General features: G+C 39.9%; 1 protein-coding gene across 5 annotated transcripts; it reads left to right on the top strand.

Annotated features, from left to right (window-relative positions):
• Nucleotides 1-25,607, top strand: PRELID2 (PRELI domain containing 2). Of its 5 annotated transcripts, XM_062587474.1 has the most exons (9): nucleotides 57-144; nucleotides 430-840; nucleotides 1,032-1,195; nucleotides 6,597-6,654; nucleotides 8,687-8,760; nucleotides 10,539-10,699; nucleotides 16,836-16,941; nucleotides 22,102-22,164; nucleotides 22,592-25,607. In XM_062587474.1, the coding sequence occupies exons 4-8, from the start codon at nucleotides 6,609-6,611 to the stop codon at nucleotides 22,144-22,146; spliced, it is 432 nt and encodes a 143-aa protein (XP_062443458.1). In that variant the 5' UTR covers nucleotides 57-144; nucleotides 430-840; nucleotides 1,032-1,195; nucleotides 6,597-6,608; the 3' UTR covers nucleotides 22,147-22,164; nucleotides 22,592-25,607. The 5 variants fall into 5 exon arrangements, with proteins under 5 accessions (XP_062443454.1, XP_062443458.1, XP_062443456.1 ...); XM_062587472.1 differs by lacking the exon at nucleotides 1,032-1,195; XM_062587471.1 differs by lacking the exons at nucleotides 430-840; nucleotides 1,032-1,195 and adding an exon at nucleotides 7,100-7,277 and having other exon boundaries at nucleotides 130-144.
• The last annotated feature ends 1,972 nt before the right edge of the window (nucleotides 25,608-27,579 follow it).

The raw sequence follows: 27,579 nt of genomic DNA, 5'->3' as shown, positions 1-27,579 counted from the left end.
TGCCGCCGGGCCGTTGCGGGCCGGGCCGTTGCGGGCCGGGCCGGGCGCAGCGGCAGCGGCAGCGGCAGCATGGGGGTGACGGTGGAGGTGCGCCGGGTGTACCGCTACCCCTTCGAGCAGGTGGTGGCCAGCTACCTCCGCAAGGTACGAGCCGCGCTGCCCGCCCCGCCTGCCCCGCGGCCGCGGGGGCTGAGGGGGCGACCGGGCCGGCGGCCGAGCCCGACGGCGCCTGCGGCCGCTCCGCGTTCGCGGGTGCGCGGGGCGGAGCGGGGCGGAGCGGGGCTCGGCCGCGGGGAGGGGAGGGGAGGAGGGCACCCCTCGTCCGCGGCTCGCGGGCTGGCGAGCCGGGGCTCTGCGCAGCGAGTGCAGACCGGAGTGCTCAGTCTGCAGTGCTGCTGTTTCCCTCCTGTTTCTGTTTATTTTCTGCAGCTGCTCTTTTCTTGGCCCAGAAGAGGACTCTGCAAAAATGCATTTAGTGGCTTAAAAAACAAACGAACGAACGTTTTCTGGTTTTGCCCTGTGGCAGAAGTTGTGATCCGTAGCCCTGTCCTCTGGACTGCCACGCTGTGGCTAACTAATGGATGTGCTTCGAAATGCTAATTTGAGACCCCTGAACAAAGTTGGAAAAGAGAAAAAGAAATCGTCTGTTGATTTGCTTGAGCGTTTGGCCGTTAGAGGCCGGGGAGAAGCAGAGTTGGTGCCTTTTATTGCAACAGATTTGAAGCAGAGGTGAAATACAAATAGGAATTGTACCTGTAGTCTACTCCGTGTGACCCGAGAAGGGCAGCTGGAGGTGCACAGTGACCCTAATGATGACAGCCAGGAGCACAGAGCAGAAAGGTTAAAACAATCCTCTTTTATACCTGCCAGCAAAGTGCATTACTTGCTTCTAACCAGGAATTTGATATAGTTGAAGAAAGAGTGGTATCAATATTTGAAAATCCCATAGTTAAAATTGACCTCAGTGTTCCAGCTCTTGTTCTTTATGTCATAATTTTGCAGGCTGAGCCACTGAATGTTCTTTGTTCCAGAATAGGGTGGGAAGGTGTAACTAAACTTGCTTTCAGAGGAGACCAAAACCAAGACATCTGGGGTCCTTCAAGAAAGTGTTTGTGCCAAGTTATCTACTGGTTCACAGAAATCCCAGGGATCCCATGTGCTGTAGCACTTCCTGTACTGACTTCTGTGACCAAACGTAAGAGATCATCAGCAGAAACTACTTCTGCTCTATACAGTCTGTAGAGAATCAGTATGTCTTTTTCCTCCCTATCCCTCATATACATTTCTAATGAGATTTAAAAAGCTACTGCACTCTGCTACAGAATTTCATCTTGCTTCTGTAAAAACGTGCTGCTTGGGCAGAAGCAAGTCCTTTGCTTTCACTAAGTGGAATCAGTGGTAAATTGTTGGCAATCAGGTAAACAGCCTTCTACAGAAGATGCTGATAGATGTGTTGTTATTCTGTCAGAGTTCAAAAGTGTGTAAAAGAATATTCTACCTTTGCTTTGTGTTTCCAAAGAAACATGATCCAAATCCTAGAGCTAGGTCAAAGCCAAGAAGTATTGCAGGACTCTTATGAAAAAAGGAGTTCCATGAGTATGGACTAGAGTTATTACTACAGTATTTATTAAAGCTTATCATTTACTTCTGCAGTCTAGTTTCAGGGAGGATGCCCACAAAAGTAGTGGAATAAAGCAACAGTAGTGGGTGCTGTTGGCTTTGTCAGTTGAAAATGGTTAGCGCCAGTCCCGGGATTGGAGTCATCTAACCTTATGTAGACATCTGTCTATCTAGCTCCCTCCATAATTAACATAGGCACCAGTAGAGCACGATTCATCCTAATAAATGCATTAATTAGGCCAGGTGAGTGGTAGCCTACAAGGGCCTTTTTCTTTCCATTGAGTGTATATTGCAGGCATCTACAAAGTAGGTGAGGAGAATCCCACAGCTGCAGCATTAACGCCTTTTACACCGTGCTGGGTTGTTGCCCTTTCGCTGCACGTGCGTTCATGTGGCCAGTCACCCAGGTGGAAATGCTGCGTAGTTTGGGTTGTGGCAAAGGCTGGGTTTGTTGTGCCTTTGTACAGTGCAGAGCAAAATCGGGTCTTGCCCCACACGCAGGACATCCTAAGTACTGTATTAGATGGTTATTTCTCTGCAGTGGCCCTCAGGTTTGTGCAGATGGCAATTTAAAGCCAGCCCATGAACTGTAAGTCAAACATTTAGTTCAGGTATGACAAATTGATATGTATTTAAAATAAATGTATCTGTATGTGAAAGCATTACATATTTATTGATTTTTATCATGGAGAGTAATTTTCACAGTGGATCTGCTTTCTTTTTTTTTCTTTCATTTTTTTTTTTTAACTTGCATTGATTCACAACTACCATCCTTTCAACCCAATAATAATTAAGTGGAGGAATTTGGAAAGGTTTAGTCGCTTTTTGCAGTGTCACTGTTCCGTTTTGTTTTGATTTTTTTTAAAAAAAGAAAGAATCAGAATATTTGAATTAAAATATTACTGTTTTTGCGAGTCTTTGAAGCAGTCACTTTAATTTATGTGGGCTTTATTTGATCCTGCATGTAAAATCAGCCCTTCATTGCTTTGAAATGTTTCATTTTTATACAAATCATTATGTGTAACCTGCAGTGGTTTCTCTCTGCTGCTAAACATGGCACCACTTTTAGAGGCTTGTTATTTCCCTCAAGTAAACTATAAGAACCATCACTATGGTTAGAAACTGCTGCTTTTGATAAATAATTTTATGCATTCCAGTTAAGAAAGGTAGGAACGGTCTTAATTCCCTGGATTCAGAATAATGGCTAATGGAATCACTTCATTTTGTTGTCTGTAGAGAATAATCAATATGCGTGTAGGACAACCAAATAAGGGAACAGGAATTGCTCTTTAGAATTTTAATTGCCAAGTTTTTGCATGTAGGGAATGGAAAGCCTCAATTTCAGTAAACGGTGAAATGAGGTAATAACCATTGCAACTTGTTAGGTATCCCAGTGTACCGCTACTGCTGCATGGTTTTCCGGATACCAGCGTCTCGGTGGTTCTGCCCTGCCGTTCACTAGTACCACGTCTGTAGCTCTGCGTTTGTACGGTGGACTCTGACGTCTTCATGAAGCTCATGATCATCAGTCAGGGTAGGAAAAAGTCAATCCAAAGGCATTGATCGCTTAAAGGCAAAATCAGTCTCATGGTTTCTACTATTAGCAGTTTGTCAGAGTTCTTTTCAGAATGATGGAGGGGCAAATGCTTTTAAAATAAATGAATCACTTGGGGGAGGATATTATGGGAACTCATTGGAAGTATTTAATTAAAAGGAATGCTCACACTTCATCTAGGTAATTATTTCTTTTTTGAGAAAGAATAGCACTCTGAATTATGCTTTCCCCAGATACACTTTGAGATCTAGATACCACTTCAGCTGCTGTCTGAGAAGGAGCAGAGCTTATCCCTAAGCGGGAGAGATGATAGTTGCACCAGTACAAAATAAGCGAGGGGAGGAGGTCCCGGGTGTCCCGTCTCCTCTTCCCACCTATTCCCAGAATATGGAGACTCTCGTGTCTGTATCCTCTTGGAGGGACTGTTTAAGCAAGACGTGTGCCGGCGTTGGGTTTGAGAACTGTGGCTGAGGTGCCAAACCCGTTACCCTCTGGGGTGGCCCGGACGGTGGGGCTCCAGGTTGCCCCCTGTGCCCCGCGCGTGACGGGAGGGAGGTCCAGCGTGTTTGTAGGCTGGCCACAAGATGGCATTCCCTGCTTTCCAGGAGGTGCTGGAGACGCTGGAACTGGCCCCTGTGCTTTGAGGGCATCGTTTCCATCCTAGAAGCTCCGAGTTTTACATCTTTTGGTGTGCTTGTCCCACAAGAAAAACCAAGAAAATAAGCCCCATTTAATGACCCATTTTCAGCAGTTGCTGCTCTTATTTTCAAGCAGTTTGCTCACAGCAAATGGTATGTTGCAGAAAGAGTGGGCACCCTTTCGGGGCTGAGCGGCTGGGGGGACATTAGCTTCACCTTGTCACCTCCTAGGAACCCGTGCTGAGATGGGTCTGCAGCCCATCTCCAGTTCTCCTCAGCACCGTGTCCTGGTCTCCTGGGTCGCGTGTGTCCTTCCGCGTGTGGCCGGCAGCTGTGTTTGCGGCTGAACGGCGTGAGGGACACCTTGACCTTCACATGCAGCCACGGGTTAGGGCTGCAGCAGGTGCTGGTGTCCACAGTTGGGTTTGTTGGACGCTCCTGACTGTAGGAGATGGTTAGAAACTTGTCATGCTTAACAAATATGTCAGGCTAATTCTTGCTTGTTTGATATTTCAGGAACGACCTCTCCCAAGATATATACATATATAACAAATTATAACTTTGTGAGGTCAATGCCTGACTTTAGCCTCTGTCATGTTCTTGTTGGTGTGGTGGTACCAAAGAGCACGTCAGAAGTTAATGCACGCATTTGGTCAAGCCGTGACCCTTCAAAGGCAATTGCATTCACATCTCTCCAGGCTTTTCAGAGTTCTGGAAGTTTTTACTCTGTTATGTGAGCTGACACGAAAGGAGGAGCTGGGAAAGAGGACACTGGAGCGTGTGTCATGTGCAACTTCTGAAAGGAATTGCAGCGCACGGGCCTTGGCCCCGCAGTGCGGAGCAGAAGAGGTGACTGCGGGGCAGTTTGCATTTGCCCTCCAGGGCAGGGACGCTACAGGGCAGGGCTGAAGCCCTGAGGCTAATGTCTGCCTTGAAAAATAGGGATGGGACTTCTGTGCCTGTAGTGCTAGGGAGGAATTTTTTGAGCATTGAGTTACTGCAGGGCTGAAATAATAGCCAGGCTGAGATCTCTCTGTTCTGTGCTGCTGTTAGCTTTAACATCCTCGGGGAATGAAAGCCTTGCAGGGAGACTGGGGTTGGCTGGAAAGCCTGTTTTTGTGGCTATTAGGCTCTCCTAGCCATTCCATATGCTTGTAGACCGTTAGCTTTATTTCTTTTACTCTGGTGTATAGGAAATTGAGTCTATTTCTGTTTAAATACTTGGGTAATAGAGCCTGCTATTTAGTGGAAGATTTATGTAAATGGCTCTTTGTTTCACACGATTGGGCCTTACAGAGTGTAAGTTGCATTGAAACGGCACTGGTGGTATAATTACATTATCAAAGCAGCACATTGTAGAGAAGCCTCCAATTTTTGCATAGAATAGAACTTGAAAACCTTGCGCTTTTTTCTAATCAACTTTTATTCTGCAGCAAGAAAAAAATAGTAGGGCTGGATTATAGAACAGCTTATTCTGGAATTATAGATCTTTAGCTCAGAACCCAAGATTTCTTTTAAATCAGAATTTTAGAGCAGCTGTTATTGCACATAATAATTGCACTGCCTAAACTCATTTAGTCCTAAAATGCAATTTTCCCGTCTTTGCTTATGCTTCATATTTTAGTTTAACGTTAACCTTTATCTGATATTCAGTATTTCTTCAGTCTGACACCTGTATAAAAACAGAGGTTGCAGTAATTTTTTACTATTGTTCAAGTTTGGTGTCATGTGTTTTAAATTTTAAATTTCATAATTCTTGTGAATATTACTTGCATTTTGTAATGGGCGCTACAGTCCTTGTAGCCATCTCTATCTCATTTCTAGCCAGAGGAGTTCTGTAGTTTCAGAACAGCCTATATATCCTTAGCAATCCTGTTCTTGTACATCGATTTCTTATTGCCGGGGTTATTGTCCTGCAGACGCCTATATGATTTCTGCACAGTTCACGTGCAGTGGGGGACTCAGGGCTAGAGTCTCTGTTCTGTGATCTCTTTCTTTCGGCCTTGAAACAGCTAGTCTGTACAGCTTAAGTAAAAGGAGGTTGTACGTAGCAGGGAGAGGCAGTAGAAAGTCCCTAGTTCTTGCCACCAGCCAGCCTCCTCCGGAGCAGAGCAGGATGCTGCTTGCTGCATGCTGTGATTGCAAATGGCATCCTATCGTCAAATTCTTCCAGAAACTGTTACAGGACAGTGAAATGTTGCATACAATATTCTGCATTCAGGTGATGCTCTATAGTAGCTTTCCTGCTTTTTCCCTCAGGAAACAGGTTGTACGGTAAGCACTCTTAGCAGCATTTCCAGGTAGCTTGCTGCAGAAACTTGGGATGTCCTCCGTCCTCATGGAGAGCAGCACGGCAGGGTTTGGAACTGCCAAACTGCTGCAAGCTGTGCTTAGCTCCGAGCTGAAAAATGTGATACAGTTCATGAGAATTTAGCATTTATGTCTCACTTTATTTCTGTTGGAAGGTGTCTGTATGTTGCAGAGGAGCTAAAATCTCCCCTTTAAGCAGTTTTTCTGTAGCACTATGTGGGTTTTCTGTTGTTTGCATTTTGATTTTTTTTTCAATAGCTAGACTAATATTACTGCTGTAAACTAGAGTTGTACATTCAGTAAAATATTTGAATTTCTTCCTTTTAGCCAGTTTGAAGTTTGTTAATATAAAGCAGCTCTTACCTGATGAGAGAGGCTATGAAACTGCTTTGGACTTTATCAGTGACTGTTAGCAATTTTCTTTAACCCATGTAGACAAGTGGTAATGTTTACACTTTGCATTTTTATCCCAGTATCCTAGTCCCATGGAGAAACATATCACAGCTGTAGAAACAGTGGAAGAGAAAACAGGTAAGCTGACTCACTTGCCTTGCAGAGATCACTGAGATTATTCATAACTTTTAACTTTAATTATTTAATAGTTGTGCTTCAATGGAAGGTGGGCGCTGCAGACATGAATGGGGTTCCAGCATGCGGATGTTTACAAGCAGGAACGAGAGAGTGTAAAACCTTTTCCCAAAAGCATTTAATTTAATTAAGTATTTGAATTTTCAGCTTATTCTGAGCTTCTTAGATATGTTTGCCTAGTTTCTCTGTAGTATTTTCTTTTGCTGTACATTTCCCTCACATTTCTATGATGATTTCTATCTGCAGTGCTATAAGGATCAGACTTAAGGCCTCTGGAAGTAACTGTAGTGAGCTGTGGTTAAAGCTCCAGGCACTGCACAGACATTTCACTGCTTCAGTTTCGTGATCCCTGCGGAAGGAGGGATATATTACTGTTTCCACTTTACAGATGAGGAAATAGTTCCAGGAATCGGTATTTGCCCGGTTGCCTCGTGGGATGCTAACAGTCAAAGTGAACACAGATCCTCAGTCTGTTGCTTTTGCAATTAGAATTCCTGAAATACTGAAAATTGGATTTCACCATTTGCAGTTATTCATGATATTGACAGGAGAAAATATCTGCTCAGGTGAGAGAACATCAGTCAGGATACTGAGACCACATGGATTTTTGTTTTCCAGTTGCTGAGTTTGAAATTTAACAAATATTTGCAATTAGGCACTTAAAGCCATATGGATGTTACGTATTAAACAGTTACGCTGCCATATAGGAAGCAAGTACTATAAAACTTTGTGTGGAAATAACCATGATCTTTCCAAATACTGGAGTTGCAGCCAAATTTTCATTGGACTTCAAGTATTAGTCTCAGGTGCTCATGGATGCTTTTTATCATACATTTAGAGTTGTCTGCTGTCTTGCAGCTTAGGTTTGGTGGTGGCTCTTAATTGCAGGGTTATGCTCTCTTTGTAAGCAAATTGTTATTGAGGTTGCCTTGAGTTTCAAGAGAACAGAACATTAGCACTGCCAATGCAATTTCCTTTCGAATGCAGTAAACCGCACTTTCTGGAGAATGCTTCTTCCACTCTATATTGCATGGAGATACTTTGTATTACTGGTGATGTGATGTGTGTGTTAGAGTTCTGAAAACTGAATCCCATAAAGTTTTCATTTCACTGATCCAACCAAACACTGCTGTTTGGGAAAGAACTCTTTTATCTCTGGGAAGTCGTTGATGTGGGCTGCCTGCCAGTTGGCTTCTTATTTGAGAGCGTTCTGAGGTTTCTGCTCTTGATCTGGGTCATTAAATATTAAAATGCAAAGTGATTCTAAAAGCCAGCCACTTTTTGGTGATACTAAATAACTATAATTTGCTTCCTAATAGTTAGTTTTGTCCTTGTCACTGGATCCAATTCAATATAAAAATAAATCTGTAACGAGACAGGACTCTTCTGCAAATCTCTTATGCAGTATATTTGCCCAGAGAAGGTGCTTGAGAATATAAATTGGGGCATGGATGGAAAGAAAGCAAACCTTGAGCCTGCAGGGCAGTCTGGTAGCTCCGTGGGCTGCACGTCTCCCTCACCCCAGTCACGGTGCTGGCAGTACCGGAGAGAGCAGAGCGCCTCGGTGGTGTGTGCCAGGCTCGGCACGGGCTTCAGCGTGGAGCCCTGCTCACTTCCGTGAAGGCCGAGATTGGCTCTGCATGCAGCGCTTTGCTGCCCATACCTACTAGGGTAAATGCCAGTAAAATATTTGCATCACACCGTCTGTTCCTGGGGTGGATAAGGGGAGCTGAATATTAGGAATGGATGCAGATATCCTCCTAAGGCACAGTGCAAAATGCTTCTAACAGTCTTGTTTACAGCCTTCTGTCTGGCAAAGGAGAAGAAATACTGGGTTATACTTTAAAAAAATCGCAACATGCTGTTAATTTGCTAGCATTTCTGCTTGCACATCCAGTCTCCTGCTAAGTTTTCCAACTGTCTTACTTTTATTGAAAAATGGTAATACTTGCTGTTGATTCTTTCTTTTCATCAGATTTGTCTACGGGGGTTATTTACCGGAGGAGAATTGCAACGTGTCAGAATGTAATTCCTGAAATCTTAAGAAAGGTAACTACCTAGAGAAGTTTAATCAAGTTATATGTTATGCCACTGTAAAACCAACACGTGGGTTTGGGGAAATGCCACGTCGAAGGTGTATGTAGCTACCGCTTCAAGCAGGGCTTGCAAGCTGGCAGCCCGTGGGCCAGATCCATCTCCTTGTGGAGTGCAGCCGGCCCGCTGCCTTTCCCCGCAGGAGCCGAGGGGGGCTGCCCCGGCGCCGTCCGCCGCCAAGCGCTGCCTCCTACCGCTGCGCCCGGGCAGGAGCCTGGGCAGCGCTGCAGGCGCGCGGCCTCCCGCCCTCGGAGGCGTCCCGAGGTCCAGCCAGCCCCGTGCCAGCTGAGAACGGGCCGCGCTGAAGGCCCAGGAGTTTTCCCCCGCTCCAATACAGTAAGCGTGGTGCTGTCCGCTCTCACGATTTTTGTATGGTTGATGGTATTCTTGTAAAAGCCCAGTCCCCTGGATCTCAGGTAGGGGAAAATGCGCATAAAGTCTCAGAGAGAAGGCGGCTAATAATATACACTGGACAATTATTTCTAAGCTGATCTCATGTGTTTTGGATGTCTGATCCATGACTTCAGAACACACTGGGTTGTAATCTTTCACAAAACCATTTTGTAAATGAATTCAGAGAGAATAAAAATAATTATTAACATGCCCATAGCATGTTGCAACTTAAATACGGCATAGTATCCTCTTAGAAAAGAGAAGGCACAGATCCTTAAAAGATAAAATATGAGCCACTGGGATGTGCAACCCCTTATTGTTTATTTCCTGTGTACCTTTTTCTGGCAGTCTTTTCTTTACAGTTTGTGCAACGAGAATTAGCCTTAATTTATTTTTTTATTGTAGAATATCTTGCATAAGATAGTCTCTATATAGAAAAGTATATTTATGTTCATGCATGGTTCAATAACTATTATTTTACAGCTTGTATGCTTAAAAAACCAAAATGTACCTTTCTTCCTGGTACTAAAGATACTGTATGTTTATGCTCCTAAATATTTGTTTTTCTTTTTCAAGCATCATCCACCAAGGAGAACATATCATTGTCCTATACATGCAGAATGTAAAATAAACTAATGGTGAGATTTTCATCCCTTCTTTAGCCCACACGTGCTTGATAAGTCATTTAGTTTGACAAGTGGGCTTTAAAAGTACAAGGCCTGGCTGAGGGAGATTTCTTTCAGTGCAGGAACTGAAGAAGGGAGTTCTAGTTGGTGTTTTGACTATGATTTTGTAATCTGTTTTGCAAAGAGTGTGATGGCTTTGTTATGAATGAAGGCAGATTGTGTAGCCTTGTGACTGCTGGCAGCTGGGGGTAGATCGCTGTAAGGTCCACAGCACCTTAGCGTTTCGTATCCTTTAGACTCGGTGAAAGCCTGATAACAGGGTGGTGCAGAGGTGAAAGCTTTTGTTGCACCTTTGTGTTTTGGCTGGCAATTTTTGTCTGTTTTGCATGTAACTATTTGTAAATGGGTTCTGTTATCCTTCCTTGTTTTAAACAGGCCATCAACAGCAAGGAAATGTGAAGGGATTCAGGTAACTTAGCATTTAGTAGTCTTGGAAGTCTGGCTGGGGACTGAGCAATTTCTGTAAATTTCTGAGCACTTGCATGGCTTTTAGTAGCTGCTGTTGAAGTTTGTTCTCATTAGGGGCTAAATACAGGTGACCCTTCCTTAAACCTCAGTGCTATCATCTGAGGCTAGTAATATATTCAAAATATTGAGAAGTGCTTCTACCCTCAGAACAGTTTCTTTCAAAGTTATAATTCTTCTACTTGCCAGATCAGTGTCTTAAAAGTGTCTGACATCTACTTAGAAGAGGAATCTTGGCTTAACATGCAGAAAAGAAATATGTCTATGAAGACTCATTGTCTCACATGGACACAGTATGCGTCTCTAAGTGAGGAATCTGTCTTCAGGGAGAGCTTGGAAAATCCAAATTGGTGAGTACTGGCTTGTGAATGTAGAAGTGTGTCTGTGCCTACTCAAGTTGGTACTGCAGCCTTGTAGCCCTGAAAAAAAAAATGTTTTCTGTTGCATTTGAATGCTTGGAAAGAGAGGGGTCTGAATGATGATTTTGTTTGGTATGTCTTGACAGCATTTAAACCAGCAACTGTAGATGCCCTGTAGCTTAGGTTCTCTAAAGCTAAAGCACAAATAACTGCCCCATATTAATTTTCTCTCCATGTCACAGAACGCTAGCCTGCTCTTCCTCCACAGTAGACACAGCCAGAGCTTTCATTTTGCCCTCGTATCTGTTAACAGATGCCTATCCAGTAGCACAAAATTGTCAGCTAACTCCTGCTTGCCAGTGATTGGCATGGAGCATACATGCTTCCAAACAATTTTCTTTCTCCGGTGTTTTGCCCACTGTTATACCAAAGATAGAAGATATCTTAGGACTTTTCCTGGGAAAATAGACATTCCTGCTCATGCAGAGCAGAGCGTAGATTCCCATTAATTCTTGCTTTGCTCTAGTGTCCTTTGTAATTAGTCATTAGTTTTGCTTTGTCACGTTCCCTGAGAAGTGTGTCAGGGTTGTTCGGCAAGATCCATGTTACCTTTGAAAGCTCTAAGGATGTTTAAGGAGGAAAAAAAAAAGAGACAAAAACCCACCTGTTTAGTTTCTTGTGGTTTAGGCAATCTTGAAAGTCCTAGCCGGGGCTTAGGTGTTAGAGGACATGGTTTTTCTTGTTTTTTAAACCATTTTGTTTCGGTTTGCTGTGGTCGTCTAGCCTTATTGAGGTTTCTGAGAATGGAAGCTTAGAGCCTCATCTAAATCTTATCTGGGGAAGACAAAAATTTCCCTCTCATCAGAACTATACTCCAGCTGTTGATGATAGTTCTTTTGGTTTAGAAACCCTAAGTACTTCGACTAGTCAGTCACTTATGCTCCGTTTTCAAGGCTCTTCAGTTTCAGTTTAGAAAAGATGCTGTCCTCAGCATGATTCTTCTGCTTCTTGAGACTGGAGCAGAACTGTCTAACCTCAGTAGTGACTACTGCTCACTGTTGCCTTAAAGCATACTGTGACAATCAGGAAAGTGGAGAAGCTTTTTAAATTAGAGCTCTGTCTGGGCTGCCAATAGCTGTGTGATTGCAACCTCAGCAGGCTTACTTAAGCTAGTTTTCATTTGCCTGCCAGGAATGACAGTGCCTCTGGAGATAAGGTAGCTGTTGACGAAGATTAGCAACTATACTACATACCTGTAGTACCCCATGGACCTCAGCTTTACTACCCCAGACAGTTAGATTCAACCAAACCTGGGTCTGCCTGTGCATAACGCTGTCACCTCTTCAGGAATTTTATAGAGGTAATCATATTAAACAAATTCTAACAGCCAAAACAGGCAGGTTTTGCATGAAAGTTTCAACTTCATAGCAATGATGTACAGTTGCACTGGAGAGAAAAAAGAAAACATACAGTGAGGAGACTCAAGTGATCCTGATCAGTAGCAAAATGATACATTATGCCCCTAAAGAGAGAGCAGCATTATGAGACAGGGAAACTTGAGTAAAGATAGAAACCTCCTGTAAAAGATGTTTTTGTTTTCCCCTTACTAAGCACTGCTGAGTAGTTTTCAATAGCAACTTTGTGCAACTTCTCAGGGCACTAACATTGTGAAGAGAACATCAAAACTCTGCATGTCAGTGTGTTGTAGCAGGATCTTTGTTTAATTAGCTTTAGTGTAACATTATTAAGGAGGCTGATGAATGAAAACAGTGCTGCTTTGCTGGCTTGAATCTTGATCAGCTCTTCCAGCAGGTTGATGGCCTTTGCGTCTCCCTGGCACCTCCAGTGTATATAACCAGTTCAGCAGCAGAGACAGACAGACACTAACATCTTCAAATAGAGAAGAGAGCTGGTAGCTCAGAGCGGTTTGTGAGGCCCGGATGGTTCAAACTGGGCTGTAGACTGTGTACTGAGTGTTCCCTGAAGTGCATTACAGCCTACAGTATCTGAATTAGTTTAGTGTCTCTTCAAACAGATCTTTTTGCCTGAGGGGTTGGAGAGAGGATTACTGTTCTGGATAGCTGCAAGACTGCTTCTCTTCCCACACAGCCCCCTAGGTGCTGGTGGTGGGATGCCATATTTTGATACTGATGGTGCTGATGGGCATCCAGAATATTTCTGTGCATGTCAGATGAAGTTACAGCTATCTAAAACTGCTGACTTGAGCACAGCTGCTCTGAATTTAGACCAATATGCTGTAGGAAATCACACCAGGAATCCAGTCCCTCCTCAGACTAGTGACTTATGTTAAGCGGAACCTCATCCATAGTATATGAATTAGTTTACCTAATTTGAGATTGGGAGTTTTGTTATTTTTTCTTTTTTTTTTTTTAGCTAGAGAACTGCAACTCATGGAAGGGAGACTTCCTGATGTCTTTAATGGAACTGGGGGAATTAAACTGATATTTCCTGAATTGTAACCAGCCCATTTAACCACAGCATAGTTCTTCTTGTTAAAGTTAGACAGTTATTTTGTCTCAGAAAAATATGAATGCAATGGTGCCAGGTGCTACAGTTCTTTCAAAGTGAATTACTGTTGGTGCTTCCAAACAGAGACTGTGTCTGAAAAGTATCTAGTACCAAACAAATATTACCAGAAATAAATTATAAGTCATTGAAAAGGCATGATGGAGCATATATGTTTGTTAGGAGGCCAGAAACCTATGTTATTGTCTTGGCTGACCTCCTTCATGACACTTTTTTGTTTTGTTTCCTTGAATTAATTCCTGTTTTATACAAACATTGAATCTTGCTGTCTAAAATGAAAAAAAAAAAAAAAAAGACAGTTATTATCCTCTAAAACCAGCTTTACCTTAGTAAAGTTGTTTTAGTGGCTAATTACCTTCGCTATTAAAATGTGAACTTTATTGCTAATATGAATTACCCTAACTTCAGATGGATGATATGTTATAATGTTAATTACTGGATGTAATTCAAAGTACTTGGTTCAACACACAGGTGAGGCTTTGCTTTTGTATTTTTCATGCTTTAAAAAAACAAAACAAAACAAAAACCCCTCTGAGCCTGCAACTTGATATGAAACTTAAAGGTTTTTCTTTCTTTCTTTCTGTCAGTGTTCATTCACTATCAAGGTAATGATTTTTTTTTTCTTCAGCTCACTACCTACTCTACAGGTAAACAGGGTATTGGAAGCTGCACTTCCATAATCTGTTAACATTTGAAGGGACTTAAACACAAATACTATCACCCTGCTCTTTCTCTTGGTAAATGCTGTGTAGCTGTACAAATTTGCAGTGCAAACATAACAAAAATTACATGGACTGTCAAGCCTTGTGCTTCAGATGATGACCTGGTGAGCAGCTGGGTTGAGGAAGACATTTCTCCTATGTTGCAGTTTGAATAATTAGTTAATATATTTTTCTCCCCTTTTATTTTGATTTATCTGGTATATGCCATTTCCTGAAGGAAAAAAAAAAAAAAAAAAAAAAAGATTGGTCTATTGGTTTGTTCAGGTTTGGTTATCTTGATGTTCCTGGAACAAAAAGTGATAAAGCTGAACAGTGAAATGAAAAATCGCTGTAAAACCAGGCCACGTGTATTCTGTTAGCAAACAGATCTTCAGGCTTGGAGGCCTCCATGCTGGGCCTTATTGTACCTGGGCCTTATCCAGTACTGCACCACAAGCTGTGCGGAGTTGTCCAGACTTGGGCAGTATTTATCTGCAGAGAGTAATCAGCTGATCCTGGTACTGGGACAGTTTAATTGCACTGTTGTGGTATTGTATTTGGACTAACTTGTAATACCTGTAGCACTCTTCTTGGGCTATTCATGCTGGAAGGAAGAGCTGAAAGAGTTGTTGGGGTCTGAATTTTCATTATTGATATATCAAACCAGTCTGAATCTCATCAGCCTTTTTCTGTAGTTGCATGTGCACCTGCTTTGATAAATGAAAATTTCTAGACTAATTTGCATACATTTAGCCTATGAAATTGCTTTACATACTTTAGGTATGATCTTGCTTTCCACACAATATACTGAATAGCTCAGCTAAGCTGGGCAATTTCTGCACTGACTATAAAAGGAAAGATATTGGGAAGAATTTTCTGTAAATACTGCCAAACTGGAGGGAAAAGTCTGTGGCAAAACTCCTGCTTTTACTTGTTGGGCTTATGTGGAAGTTGCATACTGGTATATTTTTGTGTATCTAGGCAAGTTATGCCTATCTCTCAGCCATGGAAAATCCCATATGGCTTCCATTTTGTCTCCAGTGCCATTTGCCATCCCTCTTTGTTTGATCTCACTGTTTTCCCTGCAGTAGAATTGTCTTTGCTGTTTCATTTTTGTATCTCATCACCTTCCTTTATACATACAGGCCTGAAAGAGCTGAAGTAGCCTTTCTTCCTTCATATAATGGGCACAGGATTAGAAAATTCCCCTGATGTAAGAAAAGCATATGTAGTGGTGGTCATGAGTAGTGGTCAAAAATGTCTTAAACTAGAGATAAGTGATTTTAAAAAGTCTCCCACAGAAAAGCTCCCTCTATTGAGTCGTCTTACATTTACTTTTAATTTACTTTTAATTTACTTTTGAAAGCCATGTATGCTTTGGAAACTCTCCTTGACGCTATCTTAACAAGAATATTGCTAGACTTTTTATACTAAAGACACTTTAATTAAACTCCCATCACAAAAACAATTAGACAAAATTTGCTGTACTTAACTAGTCAATAATTTAGTAGCTGGATCTCATTAACAGACTTCTCTCTGTGACTGTGTTGTAATGATGCAGCATTGCCAGCTGTGTGCTATGGAAATCAATCGGAGATCCGTATTTTCCTTGAAGCCTCCCTTTTTGTCTCTTAGAATGGTGAAACAGCAAAATTAATAAATAAATCCCAACCAGAGTAGCTAAGTTTAATGGTGGATTTTTACTGCTGACATCCATTCTGTGGTTGGGGAAGGAACTTCTCTTGTTCTCCATGTCTTTCACTCGAATGCCATGCATTTTACTACTTACAAAAGTAGTAAATTGATAGAGATGAATATTCGTGGCCCGCTGTGGGTACTGATGCTGCTAGGCTGACATATATGCTTCAGTGCTAACAGTGGGAAGCATTCATGTCAGATCTCACTGTTATCACTGCCCCACCTAGGCTGATGGGAATGATTTCCTGAGGACTCTATAAAAACTGTGCAAGTTTAGCTTACTGTTTCTGCAGTGGTCTTTTAGGTACTTGAAGATTGCTGTCGTGTTCCTTCTGTCATCTTTAGGCTAAAGTATCTTGCTGATTCAGTCTTGCCTCATTTGTTGTGGTTTCTTATTGACTTCTGGTTTTGTTGCTGTGTTCTTTGGGCTTTTTCGGGTAGCTCACATCTTTCCTGAAGCAGTTTCCAACTGAACCTTCAGCAGTGCTGGTTACAGGAGGAGAATTGAGGCACATTCTCCCTTACACTGCTGTTTCTACATCTCAGTACATTTTGTCTTTTTCTCAACAGCAATCGGCATGACAGTACTGAATAGCTTCTGAGCTTCAGAGCCTCAACAATTCCCGGCTCCCTGTATGCCAAATTCTGTAGTGGTTGACCATTTACCTATCAAACAGTCTTTGCTCTTGGCTAACTGGAACAAGTTTCACTAATGGTTACTGAATCCTATCCCTTCAGGCTGAATTTGCTAAGATCATGTTGGGTCCTTAGCACATCTTCAACATGATTTTTATCCCCCTCACTTGCTTTCATCTGCAGGTGAAAGCTGCAGCATGCACCTGATTCCAATGTCCAGACCTTTAAGAGGATACTGATGCTGGACTGATCATAATTCCCTTGGAACTCCATTTAATGCATCTTTCCATTTGGAAAGTGAGCTGTTGATAATGGTGGTTTTTTCCGTATTAAATGTGTTCTTCTAAAGCTGTACTTATCCTGTAGTATTTTTCTCTGGACCATGTATCCTTAATTTGTTTTTGAGACTGTCATACAAAGTATACGAGTGTAACAGATTAGTACCCTACTCAGGTATCAAAATAACAACTTTCTAAAGCAGAGTTTACATTTAATGTTTACTAAGTAGACAGAGAAATAAATGGTGTTATTTTCTTGTATTGTAGGACAGACTTCACACAAAAAGGCAGAATATCAGTTACAGGGGCAGGTTTGCTCAACTGTGTATTGGAAGCTTTTGCTCAATCATTTCTAAAACAAGGTGTGAAGAAGGTAGGTTTACTTATTGCTTGAATTTCTTCCTAAGATTATATTCTAATTCTTCGAAAATTGCCAGATCATTTGGACTTAAAATTAAGTTGATGTTTTAGATTTGGCTTCTTTAAATGTTTTGACTATTGAAAAAAATATTTGATCTTTTGTCTACAGAGAATAAGCAGAACAAAAATGGATTTAGTTTTTAGAGTAATTATGGTTTATTGTGGTAATAGTTTTATTGCAAATATATTTTTAAAACACAGTAGGTATGACTGCATCAATTTCTGTAATTCATTCTTATTCCTGATTTCCCTATGGCATTGAAATGTTTTTTCTTTCTAATGTCCCATTTTACCAGCTAATATTACAATAATAATTTGCAGTTCTGTACCACCTTTACGCTGAAATAGTCAAAAGTAGTCAACATGAGTTTATATCATGTAACACATTTTTCTCCAATAATGTTAAATTGTTTTGGCAGCTTGATACATTTACAATAGCTGCAGTCAATCTCCCTGTAGCAGTTCTGTGTACTTCAATAATTCTGTTTTCCAATAAGAATTGTCAAAGAGATAAAAGCTATCCAGTTATACAGTACAACATCCCAAAAGAATTAGTGTTCAAAGGTCTTTAATTTCTGGAAGTCTTGTCATTTTGATAAACTAGGTTTAACAACAATGTCTCCTGGAGCATTCATTAGGAAATGAAGTTATGTGGAACTTACTTTTTTTGGAGGTTTGTGCCTTGGAGAGGTTTAGGGGCTCAGGTTGTTCCTAGCAGACTTTTATAAATTTACATCTGCTGAAAAATATGCTGAAAGAGAAATCACTGGATGGAATACTTAAGTAAAATTATTTGATGACAAGATAAATGAGAGGAGTTTGTTTGTTTGTTTTTTTCCAGTGTGTATCTTGTTTATCAGATGCATGAAAGCGTAAGCATGTCTCTGAAAAGATGGTATTTTCACAGCTGGGATCATGAATCTTACCTAGTAGAAGACTAATGAACCTACATTTACCATTGTTTATAATTTTTAGTATCTAATGGAGAAATTTAGTTTTCAGATGAACTTGCAAGTCCTCAGTTCAAATCATGCCTTATGACATTCTTTAGTTATTCATGGCAGCCACATGGTCAATATTTTTAAAGGCAGTTGGGTTTGGGGAGCCTTTGTTTTGTGTGTGTCCTTAGTAGTGTCCTGTCTTTTCTCCCACTGAAATCAGTGGATATTCAAGTGTAGAGTTTGGGCAGCACTCTAAATCCTTTCTGGAACATCATTCTGAGACTCTCCACTTCCAAGGGGCAGTTGACAGTCACAATCTCTCACTTCTGCTGTAGAATCTGGTTTTGGAATATGTGCCCCATGAGTTGCAGATGGCAATGTACTTCAAACCACATCATGAGGACTTGTTTCCTTATTTTTGATATACTATAAAATCTCTTTGTTGCTTTTTTTTAAAAAAAGAAAAGTAGACAGCTATGCTACTGCAAGCAGTCATTATGGAGCAATGAAACCCTCACGTCTTGCAAGTTTATGACAGTGCAGAGCTAGCAGATAAACTAGCTCACAATGTCTGTACAATGCTGCATTAGAAATCCTTTAATAATTTTGGCTGTGTCTGCTGACCTGTGAAGAAGAAAAATCCAAACAAAACAGATCTGGCATACATTTGTGCAGACTTACCTGTTTTGTTTTTGTTTTGTTTTTTCCCCTGTGTAAAATAAAATAGTCTTCCTCAGGTAGCAGCTGAATCTATGTCTTTTTCTTCTAAGCCTCCGGATTGGGGTTTCCTTTGTGGCTTGGCCATAGAGAAGTTTTGAGAAGCCCTTTTACTTAACTCTGTTTAAATAGAGTTTAAATATTATTTGAGAGATTTAAAATAATATATGTTGGATGAATGACAATGCTTCATAAATGTTCTCCAAGCTTCCACTGTGGTTGGTTTACTGTGTTCCCAAAGTTAGGGCTAAACGAAGATACATTCATACAGAATTGTCCATTGACAGGGCTAACTGAATGGCACGTGGCAGAAATCTGAAGATCATCTTCAATCTCTTACTAAGGATAGTCACTTTACCCTTTTGATGAGTGGCTTTTTTCTGTATTGGAGAGGGAATTACAGAACAATTCATTGCTGCTTAATCCTCATCCAGAACCTGACTTGCATTCTTCTTAACCATTTGATCAAAAAGGCATGTTTTACTTGTGCCTAGTATTATTAGCGTTTGGGATAAGTAAGGATGATAAGACTTTCAAAGCCTAACCACTCTTCCTTCTTTGTCTCCTGAATCCTGCCAGGAGAGTACTTCTCCATCCACGTGTTCAGAAAGGCTCTGGTGAGATAAGGATTCTGGTAAAAAGTAGAAGGTAGCAATGTGAGGGGACAAGGTGGCACTCAGCAGTGAAGTTACCTATAAACATACACTCCTGAACTGAGAATCCATATGGCTCCTGCACACCTGAGTACCAGTAGATATTACAGCGAAAGATACAGAAATACTTTCTGTACACTTTCAGCAGAATAGCTTCTTACAGTAGCAGAATACCTCCATCTTTGAAAAAACTATTCTGTGGCTTGGCAATCAGATAAGCTTTTAAGCTGTAGCTGTAAAGGTGGAGAGTTTAATGGGTAGGCAATGTTTGTTCTGCATTTCGAGTACATCATTGCACTTTAAGTAGTGTAAATTTAGCTCCTTTAAGCCTGATCTCCTGGGGCTGAGATATAAGTGTTTGAACTTTAGTTGAAAGAAATATATTGATTAGTCTTTCATTTAGTTGTTCCTCACTGAAATGATACTGGATAATGACTTGTACCTGCCCTTCTGTATTTCTATTCATTTAGTAGATTCTCCCCCACCTCCCCTTTTCTTCCTCAACACCATTTTGCCTAAAAGTCTGAAATGCTATGAAGAGGAAAAAAGAAAAGCAGCTGTCACACTGTGAAAATAATTGATTCAATAAATAACATTTTTAAATTCCCTAGGCAAACCTTTGAGGTCTTCACTTATGTCAATTAGTGCTTTATTCTGTCAACAGTGGCATGTGTGATTTAGACTGATAGACTAAGGTAGTTGGCTTATTGCCTTCTATATAGAATAGCCATGAAAAATGAACTATTTTTTATAGATATATCTCATTCAATTTTTATGTAGAGTTGTGAAAAGGTGTTCTCCCAAACTATTTTTTTTTCCCTCTCATGGTGACTCAAATTGAGAAATCCTTTTCCTTTTATACTATTAAACAGAGAACATACTAGGGTAAATCTTAGCCCCATATTTTATAGCTTAACGCCAAGCTGCTTTCAGTTGAATGTCCACAAGATCTGACCAAAGATTAATGGTAGGATTTGTCAAGTAATTACAATTTCAGTACACAGGGAGAGCCAAACAGCAGGGGGTGGGGAATGGATAGATTAGATTTTGTTGTCTATACTGACAGTGTTTTTTGCTTTTCACCAAATAAAACTTTTCTCACTTTGTAGTGAATCTTCAACTTGAATTCATTTCATGATAGAGAAAAATAATACTTAGAAGCTATCAAGAATGAATTGCCTCTCTGTTGCTTCAGCAGAAAAACTTTATAACTGATCATTTTTTAAAATGAAGTCATTGTTCAGAATTTATGAATATCTCTGGGATGCTGGTAGAAACGGAGCTCCTTGCTTTAGAAAGAACTTGCCTCCATGAGGAGGAGAGAGAGACGCTCTAAATTGAGATAATTTCATTGTGAGTTATGTAACTAATTCACGTTAGTTAAGTGGAGACAAAGTAGTCTGTAGCTTTTGCATGCTTCGATAAGTCTTATTATATACAGGATGACAGCCTTTTTCTTGGCCTCTTTTTGGAGAAGTTACAGGCTGTGTTCTTTGCCTGGGACTTGAAGTCAAGTTACTCGGTTTGCATTTACCAACCTAACTGTTAAGCAGTTTTTTGTGTTTGGGGACTTCTTCTAGAGAAATTGTCACCATTCTTTACCCATTGTTTCAGTTCTCTGCTTAGAAAATACAGATAATTTTAGTGACTGCCAGGATATAGTGAAAATGTAAATACTTTAGTGTGCGTTTTTACTTCCATTATTACAGAAGCCAAGAGAAAGCATCTTCAGAGCTTTTTGCTTTTGTCCTCTGTTCCACCACTCAGCTTGTACTAGAACAAATCCCAAACTTCAACATCCTATACTGATTTATCAGGCAGGACATACACTAAAGTCTGTTCTCTTCCATTTTTGAAGAAGCTGATGAAAAAAGTAATGTGCAGTCAATCATAACATGTTAACTGTCCAAAGGCGTGACTTGATTTGGGTCAGGAGAGCATTTGATTGTTAATAATAAAAGTCTGAATAAACAGAATGTTGCTTATAGTCCAGAGACTCTGCTTGATCTTAAGATTAAACCCCATTTCAGCTGTCAGACTCGCATATGTCTTGCTCTGGAGCAATTTCTAGCCCTGATGTGAGAAGAACTGCTGGCCCCAACCAATCTTCCCCCCAGTTTAAGTGGCTGCTCTGTTATAAATAGTTTGGTAGTTTGCACTTGAACAGCTGTTGCTAGCTGTTAACTAGTTTATGTTCTAGAAACTGGGACTAATCTGCAGTGAGGAAGAAAAAAAATCTAAATTCATCATTTATTTTGCTTTAATACCAGCTTATTATTTTGTAGTTCTTCTCTTCACAGATCACTTCTGGAATAGAAATGCACTGATGGTCCTCTTATGATATTTTTGACTTTGTTCAATGCTCCTGAGCTTCATTAGAAATAATTGTAACTGGCTTTTATGTAGAGTTCTAATCCTCAGAAACCAAATTGCTTACAAAGAACAGAAGTGATGGTATCTCCATGTATCCAGGTGCAAGGAGAGATGGCTTGGTCCAAACTGGTGGCAGAACTGGAATAAAATGTGTGACCAGATCAAATGCCCTGTTGTAACATGCAACAGAGATCTGCCTGCAAACTGTAGCAGTCTGTTGTCCTCTCCAGGTTCCCTTCTGAAAAATCTGTGCCAGAAAAGCATTCTCTGTGGCTTCCAGGCTGTAGGGAGAACTACATTGTGTTAGGACTAGATCATAAAATGCTTAATTTTTTAGGAGACTTTACTGGTACGTTGTGTGGATATTCTTTCTAGTGTATGAAATACTTAAGTTGTGTGTAAAACTGGCATTTATTTGTGCTTTTTCAGGGTATTAAAATAATGGAAACACTTCTTCAGGAGCAGTATGGGTGATGGTTCTCATGAACAATGGTGAGTACAACATCCAACTACAGATAAGGAAAATTGAGTTTGTGGTATCTATTGCACATTATATGCTTTCTAGTTCTACAAATAAATGTTTTTTGTCTGTTACAAATAGCATGCATCATTTATGCAATTTTCAAGAAAAATAATGATCTATGGCAGTGTTAGGTGTAACACTACTCCAGAGTTTCTTAATAGCATGTTGATTAAGATTTCTGAGTGATGTCTTTTATCTTGTCTTCTCTTAATATATTACAAGTGTGAGAGACTTAGTAAGATGTTAGTTCTATCTAAAAATTTCTTACTGAAAAATGGCATCTACAAGGATTATCTGTGGAAGGAAGATTTGGTCAACTCTTAAAGTGGCTTCAGAACAAGAGCAAATAGCTATTGATTTATCTCTTAATAAATGCTGTTTCCCCTGCTTTTACAGGTGAAAATGCATCTGTCTGGAGTTTCGCTGACACAGTATATTTTTATTGCCATCAGAATTTCCATGGATATTATCCAAACTTTAGTGGTACCACCTTACTGAGGAAAGAGAATTTAATATGCCCAGTTGGAAGAAAAGAAGACTACAGACTGTAAATCTTTTATATAAGATTAAGGAATCATGCTACTTAAGGGAATGCAAAAATCATGGAGAAACAAATGTAACCTAGGAAATAGTGTCTTCCTGTGAGTTGGTGATGTAATCTTTAGAGACTAAGAATTCATAAGGGAAAACAGAGCAACAAACCAAAAATAGTCCTGGTTGCTATGAAGAGACCCTTCTCAAACCAACCAGTTGCTTTTCATCTTATCAAGGGAGATGCAAGCATCTGGGTTTTGTTTATTTCACAGCTTAATTCTGGGATAGAGATTTTGTCCTACAAAAATGAAAGTCAACTTCAGTAGCTGAGGAGGGTTACTATTCTCAGTTCGGGTCAACAATGTTAATTATTTCAGTCCTGACTGCTGCGTTAGAAATGCCTTATTATACTCATGCCACTGTGATTATTTTTGGTTGTAAAGACACTCCTCAATACAAGTTTTAAAGTGGATATATTTAAGTGCATATTTTCAATTCAATTGAAACAACTGAATTAATCAGTAGTTTCTTTTGCTTCTGAACAGAAAAGGAAAGCTTGAGGGGAATTGAAGTTTAAAGTTCTCAACAAAGAGAATCTCCTACACTCTTCCTCCTTTTGTTACATGCATTGCAACAGCATAGTTTTATTTTGAATACTTGTTTAAAATTCAGATAACTGCAAACCAGATTTGATATCCTTATTGAGATTGAATAATATCACACTCTACAAATAGAGCCACTGAAGTCAGTGTTAAAAGGTGCAAGCAGATGCTCTGAGAATAAGCATAATTGTTTTCACTATGGAAAACTTTGAGAAATTTCAACAAAGATGTACTCTTCTGTCAAGTACCAGGGGACTTCTGTATTTAACACCCTAATACAAGGGCTTTAAAAGCAAAGACAACATTATGTTCAGCTTTTAATGAGAGTATTATTTGATTTAGGGAGAGACTTGAATCACTGTTCTTAGCAGAATTCAGCAAAAGGTGAAATAAAGTTTCTGTAGACTGTGGGAAATGCTATTCTTAGCTGGCTAACTGGACTAGGCAATGAAGTCCTTTCGAACCTTATGAGCTAGAGAAGTTGCAAGAAACTTTTTACTTGAAAAAAAAATCAAGTTGCTTAAGAAGACTAAAACATGCATCTAAAAAGTGAAGCTTGATTTATAAGTTGCATATCCAGTATTTTATATGACTAAAATGTCATGTCCAAGTGTAAAAATGTGTCCCACTCATTTCAGTTGGAAGATAATATATAAAAGGACGAAGCACTTGTACTAAGAAAATGTGTTAATGAATTTGACAGTAATACTGGTGTTTTGCTATGCTTACCTCTGTAAACTGTAATTTTTCTGCATTATTCTGAATTTTGGAATAATGTACTCCAGTTTTTCATACTATTTCTCTTCTGCAGAGAGACTTCTGATCTTAATGGATAAAGTTTTAGCTTTATCCTTGCACAATCTTACAGGAGACGAATGAATGAATGAATAATTTAAACATAGTAGCAAAAGAAAAAAAACTTTAAGGATGATTTGTGCTGGGAAGTGTAAAGAAAAGGTCTATGTGATGAGAAATTTATGAGGCTAGATTAACTGCTTTAGTAGTGTATTGCAACTGAGCCTATTTGAGAGTGAGTTCAGACTTCCCCCTTCTGGCACTGCTTGTCCTCTGAGATTATCCAGTTTTTAAAATTGGTCTGATGCAAGCAACATTGTGAAAAACAGCAGGAGTTATCTGGAAGCTCAAATGGGACAACTGTGTAGCTCTGATAGAAAACCATATTAAAGTTTAAAAATGACTAGAGAAACTATATAAGCATAGTCAGATGACTGTTTCTGTTTGACTGAGGAGACAGACTGCTGAAATCTACCTTGTGGTTCACTGTAGAACAAGCAGATGATTGTTGTTGCATAGGTAAAGACTTGAATCTCAGTTGTTATGTCTCTTTTTGGACCTCAGAGGGGTGACTGGCTTTTCAAAATTGTACAGCTGTGTTAACTTCTTGGGGTGGTGGGGGAGTGCTGGAATCTAGCATATAGATTTAATACCTTAAGTTGAAAGAATCCATAAATGTTGAATTGAAATTTTCTGAAGTCCAAGAGCCTGGGACATTGAGGGACAAACTGTATTTCCAAATACAGTTAATCATTTCTTAATTATATTGAGCTTGAGCTTTGCTGTGAGATGAAAATTAGTTAATTTTAACACGAGGAATAGGAGTCCTTTTTGCTAATGCATGTGTTAGCATGTTTCAGCTCTCTAACTGCTTATGGAAGGTAGTAATCACCTGCATATGTTTGCTAGCCCCCCCCCCCCCCCCCGTTACCTTAGTAAATGAAACAGAGCCATGAATCTGGCAACAAAGCAATTTATATTGACCTGGAGACCTATTGCCAGTTCTACCAAGCCATAGGAGGAGATGTTGCTGTCTTATATTTTGTAGGTATGTTAATTGTTGGATAGCTGTGCCTGTCGTCTTCTCAGACCACAACTGTGAATATTGTGAATGGCCATCATGCAATCGTCCAAAGGTTTCATGACAAGCTAAAATGCAAAGTTTGAGGGTGGAGTACATTTATTAAATGGCATTCTCATTCTGCAGTAGCACACCATGCTAATTTTGTATCTTTTATAAAATAAAAGAACTAGAATAGCTTTGTATTTTTCAATTGTATTAAAAAGTTGTATTTTATTTTCTCAAATGTGATGTAAACTTTGTGGACTCTTCCTTTTGCTATGTCTCAGTGCTATGGACCTGCTTATGTCATTAGTTAATGGTCTGAACTATCCTATCCTGATGTTAAATGAGGGTGTACTAATACTTAAAAACTGTAGCCAGGGACATGTTCTCCTGTAAATTCACATATCTTTGCTTATATGGCTGGTACTGCATAGATTTACACTATGGGAAAACAAGATACATTGTGATGAGGAACATGGTCCTTAGAAAATGACTGTATTTTATACTGGCACAGTGGAGCATGATATTTTCCTTCAACATCTTTTAACTGATTCTCTTGAATCTGGACTCAGAATGCTGAAGAGTAAGTATTAATGAAATGTAATGCCCAAGACTAAATACATTCATTAGCATATTTATTCTTGAGTTACTATTTTGTGTGCCTGAGGAAATTATCAAATTACTCCTATTTGCCTTGCTATGTGCAATTTTAGGACCAACATTTTTATTTCTTCCTACATCACTGTGACTTTTGGGACCAGGGTTAGTAGTTTCTGTACCAAAGATCTTTGCAAGTGCTGGCTCCCTTGTTGAAGCTGGTCATCCTGCTGCTGAAAGGTATTTCTGCATTTTCTCTGAGCAAAATCCATGGCCACAGGGAGATTGAGGAAGTTCTTGTCAACACGACTGACAGAGTCCCATGGGACTCTGCAAAGTGAATTTGACAGGAAACAGAGTACGTGATGGACAAGTCCCTCAGGGAAGCTGCTTACTATAGGGATGGGAATGGAATGAAATAAAAGGTCACAATCAGCCTAGTATTGCTTGTGGTGAATGATCAAAAAAAAAAAAAAATCAATTTTCTGTATTCTAACAGCTCATGCTTCAGACCAAGGCATGGCAATTCTTAGATTTTGCTGAATTGACAATCTAACAGGCAATGGTTACCAGAGCATATGGAGGTTAGAGAGAGCTGAGAAATGTCATATTATTAGTTTAAAATATTTTTTAATCCCATTGGGCAATTAACTGGATCCATCTCTGCGTTTTATGTGTATCTGTATGTTTTTCATGATTTACATGGCCATACTAAGATAAAATTCCAGATAAATATAGAAAACTAATTGACTGATATTGTTCTCTTTCAGTGTATCTGTAAGACAACATGTCTTGTTGCACTGATTACTAGAAGTACAATTTTAGTCTCTAGGCATAAAGAGAATACTGAAATTGGAACTGCTCAAAATAGGAGAAAGCTCATTGTTTATACTTTTAAATGTAATTTTTCAAATGTCTGCAACTTTGGCCAACTGTAACCATAATGGTTTAAATAATGATTTGACTTGCTTGCAATATTCTTTCTGGATTCTGAACAGTGGGAATTTTGACAACATTGGGCCCTCAGAAATTGGTATCTCAGCACTTCTGCTAGCCTATTTTTTTCTAAATAACAAGAAATACAATCTTCCCCCCCCCAGATAGTTTTATGAAACTAACATTAATATGCAGTTGTTTGAGTCTGTGTGGCCTAAAACTGTATGCAGGCACCTGCTACATGAATGTGGTCTGAAAATGTGGAAGTAACCAAGTTAAGAAGGAAATGCTCATTTTCTCTATTTTAAATTTAATTACTGTGTTGTGGTGTTCCATTAAAGCTAATCTATCATCATTTCCATTAAAGTCTTCTTGGTTTAATACCTTACTCTTATCTTTGAAAGATTAACATTGCATGCCAGATTTCAGCTGGAATTCACTTCTGTGTTTTTATAATATTTATAAAAATAATCAGTGTATCCATCCTCTTTGTGTTGAAATGTTTGCCATCTTTCTGGTTTTCATCCTACTGTGGTGCATGAACTTCTCTACAGATCTTTTAGAAACACTTCAGGATTAATTCACTTCTTGAACTTAACAAGTTTATCATAGAAAGAAAACTGTTAACAAACGCAGTTCCCTCCCCCATTTTTTTCTGCTGTGATCGGTCTAATGGAGACAAGTCTTCAGAACCTCTCAAGCGACTCAGGGCTGTAATGTTGAACACGACATCCCTCTTTATTTCAGCCTCCTAAAAAGAGCCCGCAGGTTCCTGAATCACTTCATCCCCTGCGTGGGAAAAGGCAGCAGGAAGGAGCCTGTGTGAAAGGAGAGCGGCCATGTGGGGAAAAACA

The sequence above is a fragment of the Rhea pennata genome, chromosome 14, assembly GCF_028389875.1.
Source record: "Rhea pennata isolate bPtePen1 chromosome 14, bPtePen1.pri, whole genome shotgun sequence".
Lineage (NCBI taxonomy): Eukaryota > Metazoa > Chordata > Aves > Rheiformes > Rheidae > Rhea > Rhea pennata.
This window is presented reverse-complemented; position numbering and strand designations above follow the sequence as displayed.